The 12,962-nt window shown below is 48.5% G+C and overlaps 1 protein-coding gene across 1 annotated transcript in view; it reads right to left on the reverse strand.

Annotated features, from left to right (window-relative positions):
- The window catches only part of LOC135902057 (cell adhesion molecule Dscam1-like), a 177,872-nt gene that overhangs the window by 101,692 nt on the left and 63,218 nt on the right, over positions 1 to 12,962 (reverse strand). Inside the window, exons 10-11 of the mRNA XM_070537959.1 lie at positions 9,981 to 10,139; positions 5,007 to 5,291 (exon numbers count right to left, since the gene is read on the reverse strand). Of these exons, the coding sequence (XP_070394060.1) occupies positions 5,007 to 5,291; positions 9,981 to 10,139 (444 nt within the window). The remainder of the gene's footprint in view (positions 1 to 5,006; positions 5,292 to 9,980; positions 10,140 to 12,962) is intronic.

The following is a 12,962-nucleotide window of genomic DNA, read 5'->3' on the forward strand; positions in this document are numbered from 1 at the left end:
CAAAATACATTACGGGAGTGTGGACACATGGCAAGAAAGTATTTTTTTTAAGGAAATGAAGTGTATGTAGATGAGTTGTTGATTGAACACGGGCAAGACGCTGCGCGTTAACGATTCACGAAATATTTACCCTCGCATCCGCGGCCGATCGCAGACCACGCAGCCTCCAATCGTCGGTATGCGGTATGGCGGCGACTGCTATAAAGCGCCTCAAGGGCCCACATAATTGCTATCGTAGTAAAACACTTTGCAGTGACACGTATTTCTCATGAAGCTCCTCGATTAAAAAGAAGTTTATTCAACAAATGCAGGGAGTCACAACACAAGCGCTACATGTGCATATGTACCACGTTTTTTTCCAACTTGTGTTGGTATAACTTAGCTATTACTTGAGAAGGGCATGTTTATTGATGTGCTAATAACGATAACAGCACAATAACAGCGTAACTTGGCAAATAGCGTGCGCTAATACTGACAGGTAAAACAAACAATTGTTCTGCCCGTTTGCACACCGTCACTGAGGATCAAAGGTTTGGATCACTACAGACTGCGGTCACCTTTTTCAGCTTTATTTATCGCAACGGTTACGCACGACCACCTAGTCCAGATGTTCCTTCTTCTTGACCCGGTCAAGTGCTCTGCTAAGCTATATTAACTAGCTTTAGTTTGTTTCCTCAAAAGCGCGAAATATACCACATATAGTCTAAATGTAGTCTTTGCTCATCCAAAGAACTTATCTATAAAACAGTAGCCTCCCGCAGAGCTCACAAAACGAGACTTCGTGCTTATAGATGCGTAGAAATCTAAGCATCGAATGGCGTTTGTGGAACAGCGTATTGTTTTCCGCTTAAACAGCCCAGTAAACTTAGTGGGTAAGAAAAAAAATGGCTGTGGCTTAGGTAAGGTTAAGCCCAGGATGCGAAGCATACTAGCCTTTATTTTAGTTGTTGAACCACTGTTTAGCCTGGTGAACTGCTGTTGCTTGGCTATATTTGGTTCGGCTAGAGGAAGAAACAACTTATGCATTACTGCTTCGCCTTCAAGAGTGGAACGCGACAGCGTTCCCGTCGACCCGCCAAGGGGTGTAAGACAATGGGCTACAGGGCAGCGACTACGCGCCCCGCATTGGACGCGGTGAGCGTCGAGCAAAGCAGCGTTCGGCGCGGCAACGAAATGTGCGCCTGAGCAAGAGACGCACGCCTTGGAAACAGCTCGTTTCTAAGGCAACACCGCATTCACTAGAGGCGCTTTTGTACCGCTTTGAAGCATCGTACTCGTGGCTCAGTGGTAGCGTCTCCGTCCCACATTCAGGAGACCCTGGTTCGATTCCCACCCAGCCCGTCTTGCAAGAGTTGAGCCAAAGCCACTTCTCCTCTGTCGTGACGTCACGGTGTCACGTGATTTCATGGCGACACCGCCGCGCCTGAGGAGCTGGGTTGAGCTCTCGTAATATGCTTCGCATAAAAAAGCAAATCACATTAGCGCACCAATACAGCAGCCCACAAACTCTCGTTTCAACCAATAACGATTTTTTAAAGTTATAAAATTTCCAATACATTATACATACACGGGCTTGGGGCATGTTGAGTGCTTCATTTATTTGAAAACATAGAATGGAGACGTTTCGTGCACTAAAGGCAAAAGGAAACGCTCGTTTCCTCTGCAAAGATGCGAGACCTGATTTTTCTAGGAGCCGCACGATCACATCTGCAACGGCTTTTGCGAACCGTCCGTGATAGTAGTTTGCGATGCTTGAAGAGCATGCGAGCGATTTGTATATAGGAAACGCACTAGTTAGAAATAAGGCGAAATGATATGCATGACCAAGAAGATGACATGTGAACTTGTGACGTATAATCGCAAGACAGACGGCATTCTAATACTCTTCTTTTGGGTGAAGCGAGAGAGAAAGAACGTCGCATTGTGTTACTTGCACTTGCATTTTAGGCGGCTAGGTGTGTGTTAAGATCAATGCTTGCATGGTTTCGCGGACTATAGGAGCTGGGAGCATCGCGGTGGCCTACGCATATTTATGGTGGAAATGATGAGAGGTAGGCAGTTACAACACACTAAAATTAACAGCAGTAGAGAAGGTAGCTTTGGCCACGTAAAAAAAAAAAAAAACTCCTGACCGAACTGAGTGCAATTATTATTTCATCTTCCTGGACGCGAAGGAGCTACAACGACTCCTGCATTGAAACATACGCGCGTATAACGCCGCAAAAAGAATAAAGAAAAAGAAAAACAAACAAGCGCACAAACAAACAAACAAACATCACATAGCATACGAAGCCTGAATTCAGCTGATCAGTAACTCAAACTTCAAATGGTCGGGCGTCTCTTTAGCACTACTTAAATATTTTACACTCCTGGAATGCGTACCAATTAGCTCAGCTGTCCTCTCTCGAGTTGACCCCTGGAGTACATCACAAGAAACATACTTTCTGCATCAACGCTGATAGCGACGACTCTGCGCGTTTTCCTCTGAAAGCTATGCCACGACCGTTTGTACTAAAGTTATGATAACGGATATAACTCCGCGTGAGATATGCATGCGTAAAGTATGGAGAGAAAAAGAAAGAGTCTATTAGTACTCCTAGCGCCTGCTTTGTTCCTACAAAACCAGCCTGGTTCTTGCCGTGGCACCACCCTGCACCCTGTACACTTTAGCCCTGATTCTTCTCATGCAGACGACAACGTTCGACGCCTGCGGGTAGATTCAAGCACTAGCACTCGGCGCCGACAATCGCCGCATCGGCGACTTCAGGGCTGGGCTGTCTTCATACCTTGCGGGTAACGCAACGAAAACAGACGTAGTTCTTCACGCAGTCTGCGCCCGCATAGTTTCGGTCACGTTTGCAAACAGAGCTGCGAAAATAGTTTTGGAGTTACGCTAACTGTCAGGTGCGCACGTGTATTAGTCTTAGACGAAGTAGTTATCTAGGGCCGTCGAGTTGCTGCGCGTACTTGTAGCTTTTATTTTTTTACGCTTCTTTTTTTCTTTATTTCGAGGTGGTTTGCCTTATGACATTGCACCTCGGAAAATAAAGGAGAAACGATACATTTCTAGAAATTACTCTAACCCCGCACTCGGCACGAAGTCAAAGTAATGCCTTATAATGACAGTAATCTTGAATCCACTTGTAGAAAGTCAGTGTGCCCATCACCGCTTACTGTGACACTTTGATTGCCGGTGCGCAACTTCGGCATTCTTAACCCGCCGCCCCGCTTACCCACGATGTCTCGGGAGGTCAGCTCGTCCTTGGGCAACAACCTCCAACATCACTATAGCGCATTCCCGGCACTTTTTTTTTTGTCCCGAGGGATTTTGTTTTCCTAGCACGGCGATGGGACTGGAAACCAGGTGATTGCTATCGTGGCGCGCAAGTGTACTATAGTTGCACGACGTCGTTCCCCGGAGAAATCTGTCATCCCGCAGATTGCGAGTGACGAAACTAAAGCGACTGCGCGCGCTTTCCCGCTCAGCAGGGGATGGCAGGTTGCGCAGGTTTGCGACGCCGCGAGGCAACCCGTGTTCGACGCTCTTGAGGCGCAGCCTGGGATGGCATCGATGAGTGGCTGTCAACCGCTTCTCATTTACTCTGCTGCGCGCGCTTCAGTGTCTTACTTTATTTACTCACGAGGTGCTAGAGAAGCTTGGGATAGTGTATAATTTGATTGCATCTAACTGAAAAAAGGGAAAGGCTAAAAAAAAAAAATTAAACGCGGTACCAACTGCGCAATGGCACTGCAGTATATACGGGGTGTATATTTTTTATTATGAATTTATTATGAATTTCTTGTGAATTTATTATGAATTTAAGAATTGCAGCTGACGAGATTGAAAGACGTATCCACCTGGAACGAATTTTGTGGATGGGACGAGTTTAGAGATAAGCTCCATCAAATCTGCGGGAAGATTGCGCTGTTCTTCCGCTTATATAAAAACAAAAGAAAAAAGAACCAAACACATCGTTTCACGCATTGAAGCACAATATTAACTGAACCGTCCTTATCTTCCTCGTCGCCCAATTTGAGATTACGTATCTCGAAACTGGTGTCATCATGGGAACTCGTTCCAAGTGGATACGCCTTGCAAACTTACCGGGTACAATTTATAAATTGCAATATGTACCGCAAAGCGATTAATAAAAAAACCATTGTGAAAATTTTTCATAAATAGCTGATTATGCAATTCTATTTCACACGCAAGTAATGTCCGTCTCTGCTTAATGCTGCTTAAGGACTAGAATTGTGCTGTCTGCCACAGGTCCTTTTTATGCTCTGTATAATCTGTATCAATTCCGTATAGACATTCCGTATATGCAAATCCCGAATCGGTGAAAAGAATGCGCATTGTCGAACGACGCATGTCATGCAGTGAACTTGAACATTAACTCCCTTCCGCATTTGTAAGGTAGCAAACGTTTCACTTTCTCAGGTCCTCCGCGTGCGTGCACGCGCTCAACACCGTCTTTCTCCCTCACTCTCTATATCTCATCTTTATATTCTCTCTTTCCCACCCCGGAATAGGTCAGCCAACCAGGCGTATTTCTGGTTAACATCCCAGCTCTTTCTTGTTCTTTCCTCCTTCTCTTCCTCTTGTAGTGTAGCAAACCGGACGCATGTCTTGTTGACCGCACTTCGTTTCCGTTCTCCCCCCCCCCCCCCTCTCTCTCTCTCCTAACGCGGTAACTCAGTGGCTATGGCGTTCTGCTGCCGAGCACGAGGTCACGGGATCGACTCCCCGGTCTCGGCGACTGAGACCGGGGAGTCGTATCCCTGAGGAGGAACTGCAAGAAGCGCCCGTGTACTTAGGTTTAGGTGCAACGTTAAAGAAGCCCAGGTGGCCAAAATTAACCCGGTGTCCCTCGCCATACGACGTGCCTCTCAGTCGGCTCTCAGTCGGCTCGCGATCAAATTCTTGGGCACGCAGTGCCCAAGAATTTGATGGCGTTCTGATTCGATCGCTTCAACGAGGGATAAAGTGCCATCGCTCTTCTCACCGTGCACCCTGAGCGGCGCCGTGTAGTTGACCGTGGCCGCCGCGTTGGAGGCCACGCACGTGTAGCTGCCGTCGTGGCTCGGGCTCAGGCTGTCGATGGCCAGCGCCACCGAGAAAGGGTCGAGCACGCGCACCTCCTGGCCGTGGCCGGACTTGATGGGCTGCCCGTCGCGCAGCCACGTGATGCGCACGGGCGGGTCGCCGCGGGCGATGTTGCAGTACACGCGAGTGCGCATGCCCTCGTGCAGGTTCTCGTCGAAGGCGAAGCGCTCGATCAGCGGGGGCACTGGGTGGTGCAGGCAGGGGGGGGGGGGTAGGGGAGAGAGAGAGAGAGAGGCAAGATCATTAATTAGGTGAGCTGTTGATTGTACGTCTTGTGAGAAAACAAGACACAGCTTGCGAACCGCGCCAAATAAATTCCGGTAAAACAAACGTGACGCTTGCTTGAATACTTTTGCTTAGAAATACACACGTTAGGCACCACAGGCGTCATCGCATAGGCGCAACGTCCCGTTGCGCCTGCGGTTAAAAGGACGGGCCATGTCCGCCGCTATGCCCATGATTGGGACAGACTATCGCTTTCAGGGCTAGATGCACTATACGTTGACAAAAAAGTGGACACGTGTTGATGGGCGAGTTGGTTATACATGATCACGACGAAGGCGCCAAATAACACAGCGGACGAAGGAAGCCAACACGGGACAACCACGTAGGCGCCTACGTGGTTGTCCCGTGTTGCCTGCCTTCGTCCGCTTTTTTAATTGGCATCTTCATTGTGATAAAAAAAGTGGGGGACGCTTAAGGTTCGCCTTGAAGAGTGGAGCGCTATAGTATTAAAATATCCCTGGCTGCTTTTCACGCTTCCCGGCAACTGCTGCTTATGTAAGTGTAATGTTTACAGGGAAATGCTGGCGGCGAAAGCTATGCACGAAGGCAAACTTTCCGGTAGAAACGCGTGCTCTTGCGAGGGCCGATCCAAGAGGTAGTGCACAGACGCCAAAAAATTACATAATTTTCAGGTTTTTGTTCTTGATTTGCACTTTTAATACTTCGGTCCGCGAAGATTTAACACAAAAGGCATTCGATGTCGGCGTTTCCTTGCATGGCATTTGCTTGTGGGCTGTAATTCTCAAAAACCAACTTGCCGCGAAATCCGAAGGTTGTGGGATCGTTCCCCATCTGCGGCAAGTTGTTTTTTCATCCACTTTCATTTCTAATAATTTATCGTTTCTTTATTTCGTTTATTAAGCACAGGTAACTTCCCCTATGTTGTCTATGGTGTCAGTGTTTGTTGGCTTCTTATAATATGACTAATAAATGTCGGGCCCCTCAGTTAACCCCTTTCTTCTAGTTTATTACATAACGAAGGTTTCAAATTCGGCAACATTGATGCCTACAGGTAGCATGAGTGGGTTTTTTGATCGGTTGCCTTCACCCAAAAAGATCACGTTCTCGTGACGCCTGCGCCAGAAAGGATGTTCGACATCCGCCGCCAAGGTCTGTGAGGGGTGGCGCTGGCTAACACTTCTAGGATTCTGCTAGGAAACATAAATACCCAAGAAAGTGGAGCGGGAAGGGGCGTCATGGTAGCTCATTTCTTAGAGCATCGCACGCGAAACGCGAAGGTTTTGGGATCGTTCCCCACCTGCGACAAGTTGTTTATTCATCCACTTTCATTTCTATTAATTTATCGTTCCTTTATATCATTTATTAAGCACGAGTAATTTCCCCTATGTGGTCCATGGTTGTCAGTGTTCGTTGGCTTCTTATTATATGAGAAATGCATAAAGTACGATATATTTTTATGAAGTACACGCACAATCTTTTTCAAAGCTAAAAGAAATTAGCTTCACTTCACTGCTCGAAGTAGCCTTTTTTTTATTTGATTACCAATAAAGTAAAAAAAAAGCGCGAACGTCGCAAACACGACTTCTGTGCTGTGCGAGAGTTGCTACGCAGATGACTGCCCCGTGGAATCATATTTAGTCAAGTGAGAAAGTTTCTTCTTTGCTCGCCTCAGATATGAGCATATAGAATGCCATGCTGGCAAACTTGATGTCTGTAAAAATCATGTTTGAAGCGAACAGCTTCTTTTTTTTCTCCTCTTTCTTCCATTTTGGTGGTTTATCAGTGGCCGATGGTCGGTCGACGAACTCGGCATGGAAAATGTTCGTTCGTTCGTTCGTTCGTTCGTTCGTTCGTTCGTTCGCTCGTTCGTTCGCTCGCTCGTTCGTTCGTTCGTTCGTTCGTTCGTTCGCTCGTTCGCTCGCTCGTTCGTTCGTTCGTTCGTTCGTTCGTTCGTTCGTTCGTTCGTTCGCTCGCTCGCTCGCTCGCTCGTTCGTTCGTTCGTTCGTTCGTTCGTTCGTTCGTTCGTTCGTTCGTTCGTTCGTTCGTTCGTTCGTTCGTTCGTTCGTTCGCTCGCTCGTTCGTTCGTTCGTTCGTTCGTTCGTTCGTTCGCTCGCTCGCTCGTTCGTTCGTTCGTTCGTTCGTTCGTTCGTTCGTTCGTTCGTTCGTTCGCTCGCTCGCTCGTTCGTTCGTTCGTTCGTTCGCTCGCTCGCTCGCTCGCTCGTTCGCTCGTTCGTTCGTTCGCTCGTTCGTTCGTTCGTTCGTTCGTTCGTTCGTTCGCTCGCTCGCTCGCTCGCTCGTTCGTTCGTTCGTTCGTTCGTTCGTTCGTTCTTTCGCTCGCTCGCTCGTTCGCTCGTTCGTTCGTTCGTTCGTTCGTTCGTTCGTTCGCTCGTTCGCTCGTTCGTTCGTTCGCTCGTTCGTTCGTTCGTTCGTTCGCTCGCTCGCTCGCTCGTTCGTTCGTTCGCTCGCTCGCTCGCCCGTTCGTTCGTTCGTTCGTTCGTTCGTTCGTTCGCTCGTTCGCTCGTTCGTTCGTTCGCTCGTTCGCTCGTTCGTTCGTTCGTTCGTTCGTTCGTTCGTTCGCTCGCTCGCTCGTTCGTTCGTTCGTTCGTTCGTGCGTTCGTTCGCTCGCTCGCTCGTTCGTTCGTTCGTTCGTTCGTTCGTTCGTTCGTTCGTTCGCTCGTTCGTTCGTTCGTTCGTTCGCTCGCTCGTTCGTTCGCTCGTTCGTTCGTTCGTTCGTTCGTTCGTTCGTTCGTTCGTTCGTTCGTTCGTTCGTTCGTTCGTTCGCTCGCTCGCTCGCTCGCTCGCTCGTTCGTTCGTTCGTTCGTTCGTTCGTTCGTTCGTTCGTTCGTTCGTTCGTTCGTTCGTTCGTTCGTTCGCTCGCTCGCTCGTTCGTTCGTTCGTTCGTTCGTTCGTTCGTTCGTTCGTTCGCTCGTTCGCTCGTTCGTTCGTTCGTTCGTTCGTTCGTTCGTTCGTTCGCTCTCTCGCTCGCTCGCTTAAATTGACAATCATCGTCGATGGCTTCTGCACCATTTTTTTCTTTCTTTCGTCGATTTGCACGACCAAAACCGTAACAATAGCGCGACAAGTAACACGGAAAAAGCGTCTTTGACATTTCAGGTCGCGCGGCGTTGAACCGAAGTGTTTTCATTAAATTATTCCTAAGCCACACGCCCATGGCGCACTCTCTCTCTTGGCTATCGGAGCGTACAGTTCGCCGGCCCGTTTCTCGGCTTCGGGAATCGAGGCCGTTCCGCGCTAAATTAGCGCGGCGGCAGCGCAGCGTAAACACAATCGGCGTCGAAACAGCGCTTGCCCGGCAGTCGGGATCTCGTTTCGTTAGTGCCCTTCGCGCGGGGGGCGCAGAATTAGAAAGAGTCTTCCCCGCCACCGTGCTTTCTCCACAATCCCTGTCTGATCTTTTGAAATCCAATTTCGGCTTCCGCCCTCGAGTGTTGGCTCAGCGGAAACAGCGTTCACACACACGCGCGGATATAGGGACAATGCGCCTGGCGCTCCAATTGACGCTCGTCTCACCCTCCTGAATCGCACAATAGGCGAGGCCCACTTGGAGCTGCCTGCGAACCTATTCGCATAGCGATGTCTGTTGTTACGATGGGGATGCCGTTTTTTTCCTGTGATAGGTTAATAACGTTCGGCGCCTGGACAACGACAGCAGTGTCGCAACTACGCCCTTTTTACTTAAGCCGGCGGAATTGATGCGAAGCCGCGCAGAGTACCACTTTTGGAGCGCAACGAACCATTTAAAGTGACTCTGTATTGATAATACTTGTAATTGCGACGAAGGAGCGTTGGTGAACTGGCAAAAGCAGACAGTGGGGTTGAGATCGTTGAGAGCAAAACACAATGACGTGGGCGTACTTTATGCACCTAATCTAGTACTTCTGTTTTATGTATGTGCCTACACGTAGGAAATGAAGGGCAAAGCACGCGAAAAGGCTATTGCTCAAAGCGCTATTAACGTAACCATAAAAAACAGCGTAGGAGTTTACTAGAGTGTCGACTCACGCGCGGGCCGCAGTGAAATGTAGCCGATTGGAGAGTGTATGCCTTTTCTGGAAAGCAAGGCCAAGTTGAACCCAGATCGAAGCAAGTGCTGCTATTTCGGTGAGGGTTTAGTGAGCGGTACGATCTCTATACAGTGTAGGCATACCGTGCTTTCAAAGTTAAGCTTTGCTTAATTTTATTGATAGCGATATCCGAAATATGTCAATGCAGTTTGCAAAGATCGTTTTTTTTTTCTCTCTGGCCGACATTGCGTGACAGTTTGGTCAAGACATAGGGTCTCTACACACGTTCAGTCAAAATCCAGCAGGATATGCCGAGTCGACTGCTCCAGGAATGTAATTTTCACCAGACAAAAGGTCTCAGTACAGAAAGGGCGACAAAACATTTGCGGCAACGGAGTGCCAAAACATCTTGTGTATCGTCAAAATAAACTGAAGTGAGCACAGTTATTCTACTGAGCAAGTTGTGTCCAGCGTGTGGAAATATCTTAAAACGATTTTGTAAAGCCCCGGTGCGGTAACAGTAAGTATTCCGTGGAAACGGCGATACTCGACAGCCAACGGCCTGTGCCCATTCCACTGCGGGGATTTTGACCAGCACCCACCTTTCACGGCGACGTGCAGGCTAGCGCTGGCTGTCTGCCCTTCCTCGTTGGCCGCCACGCAGGTGTACTTTCCCGCGTCCTGGACAGTGGTGTCCAGAACCAGCAGGGTGCCGTTGGCAAACACCTTCTGGCGGTGATGGAAGGGCAGCTTACGCCCGTCTGAAATAAACAGATACGAGAAACTTTGTTTAGAACAATGCGCCTTGGACCCGAAGGAATACAGAGCGAGCGCTATACATAGGGTAGATTGTAGAAGAAGTAAAGAAGCATGGTTAGGCATGGCGCATTCAAGAACTTGTTGGTGTATACGCACAGAAAAAAAAAGAAGCGGGGGGGGGGGGGGTTGGTGCGATCAGAAGAACGACACAAGAAACAGCGTAGTGTTAACTCGGTAATGAAACGACAGAGAATGCGTGAGAGGGGATCGGTAACTCGGCACGAAGATGCTACTCATGAAGAGGAATAGCGTACAACACGCACGAAACTGAACAAAGTGTGATGCTTTGTCTTATTATGTTTTGTGTAGTAAGATACAATCTAATATTTTGCTCCTAGTTGCTCACATGAAATCGACAGAGACCTCCTGCTCCTTGTGAACTTCAATTTTGCGCGTAAGTCCTTTCAATACACGTAGCCACGAACGATAGTGCGATATTGTTTTGAGCAAGTTCTTGCGCAAAGGCTGCGTCGGTTGTTTGGTGCTGGCGTGGAGCTTGCTCCTCTACGCAATTTTCACTAACACTTCCGGTCACGCCCCTCATATCTAACGAGTCTACATAACGCGTAAGGCTACGGTCACTGCGCTACAAGCGCGCAACTCAATCGATTCTTCTCAGAAAGCACGTGCCGTGCTCTGCCCACATCTCGGGAAATGTGTACGACACCCGGACCGCGCCTCTATGCGCTGTAAGGAATAAGAACCTCCTACAAAGGTTCGAAGTCGGGCGCAAATATACGTCCCTGTACGGACGGGCGCCCCAGTGCAAGCAGGAACCGAGCTTTAACTAAGACGATCCCAGACACTTTCTTCGATACTTCCCCCTTCCTATTCCTGCACCTTTATGCGCCGTCTCTCCTCCTCCGTGACCTTTCCTCAACCCTCCCCTCTCCTCTCTCCCCACGTGACTGAGCTCGCTTCTCGATGCGAAAGGAAGCCCTGCGTGCTCGGATTTGCCTCGCACTTTCCTCTCATCGGATGCGGGTCACGTATAGGTGCTTCTGAAACGAGACGGCGCCCGGAACAGCGGGCGCGCAGGTTTATTTCGCTCCATTATTTGTCTTTCTTTTTATCTTTTTTGTCTTCTAGTTTTGTCTCGGCTCCGTTGAGAGGGCGGGGTCCTTCCTGCTTTCCCGTGCACTCCCAACCTGATCGCCGGTGCCTCTTTCGCCTCGTATTGATTTCCAAAGGGAGCTGCCAATTAGGGAAGGCCGCATTTTCAGTTTATATGGGAGCAGCGCCTTTAATCTCGCAGTCCCTGCAGGCAGCTAGGGTCGCTCCCGCCTCAGCAGTTGCTAAGGGAAGCAATAAGAGAAAACTTCCGAGGGGGGACCTCCTCCAATTTTGCACTCTTGCCGCTCTCGAAACCGGCAACGTGCGAAGATGTCTTGCACGACAGACGCTTTCTCTCTCTCTCTTTTCGCAAACAAGGCGAAAGCAAAACAAAAAGCAAAGAAAAGTTGATGAACTGTCGTAATGCAAACGAGCCAGGCACGTGAAAGAGGGCATAGAGAGGGGGGCAATGCGAGAGGCAGGAACTGCACAGGCACTGAGAGCGGGGGGGGGGGGGGTTGGCGCTTCTTCATTTGGCGACACCGCGACTTCGCTTCGCCGTTGTCGCCGTTACATTGCCTCTGTTGCTGCTGCTGGGCCGTTATGCTCCAGGTCGAAGTAAATGTAAACGCGAGTAACGTGTCTTCTCGACGACTTTCTCTCGCAGTCTCCGCGTTTCTTTTTGCGCTTCTTATTGAGCGATCCTTGTTCGCCTCCGGTGTTGTTTTTGCTTTTGATTTCCGCTTCCCTCTTCAAAAGGGCGAGCGCGCCAAATCAAGTTTATTAGCGCGGCCGTGGCGCTAGTATTGCGACACGCCTTGCTAGCTTTTGGGCTTCTCGTAATCTTCCGGCATGAGTGTGCTGTTCGATAAAAAAAAGGAAGAAGGAAAATAAGAAGAAAAAACAATGAGAGAGGAACCATTTATACAGGAGTGTTTCGACTGGATGTTTTTCCTGTTTATCTTTACGGAGTTCTTGTCCTTCCCTTGCTGCCTTCCAGTTTCCGGAGTGAGGTTTAACTTTCGAGCAATCTCTGGATCTAAGTAAGTTGTCCGTTTACCCTTCCTTACTTCCCTTTGGTACCAAATGGCAGCCGTAAATTTAATCAGCCCCGGTAATAGGAGTTTGATACTCGCATTGCACGAAAAGAAAAAAAAAACGAAAGGAACTTTCGGAAATGTTTCTTTCGAGTACGCGGATAATAGAATAGACGCTTTCTTGGGGGGTGTGAAGGTGAGAACCATTGGGACGCAGCTTATATATATTTAGGTGCTCAATGTGTCCTTTGTGGTTTTAGTGTTCAAACTAGCAAAAGTAAACAGGCCTGGGCATGGTTAGTGGAACTGTGTATAGTTAGTGTAACAGGGGAACTGGATTTATGTAGCAGTTCCGCAATATTTTTTTGCAGTCTCTGCATAAAGGTTTAAACATGTCTACATGTCTCCAAGCGTATCAGATGTATCCGTAGGCCTGGTCCTACGCGTTTATTAAAAAAAAAAACATTTGTATAGCAGGAATTGAGCACGGCTTTAATTAGTACTGTGTACACTGCAAAAGCAAAAAAAAGAAAGGATAGGAAAGAAAAAAAAGAAAGAGCCATTAAATCATCTTTGCGGTTACGGTTGGTAAAGAGAAAGCTTGCTCGCACAAAATGATGCCGTGTTTAAATTTCGCACAGCGTTCATAGAGTGCACATGTTCTCAAGAGAGAGA

Source organism: Dermacentor albipictus, chromosome 4 (genome assembly GCF_038994185.2).
Source record: "Dermacentor albipictus isolate Rhodes 1998 colony chromosome 4, USDA_Dalb.pri_finalv2, whole genome shotgun sequence".
Lineage (NCBI taxonomy): Eukaryota > Metazoa > Arthropoda > Arachnida > Ixodida > Ixodidae > Dermacentor > Dermacentor albipictus.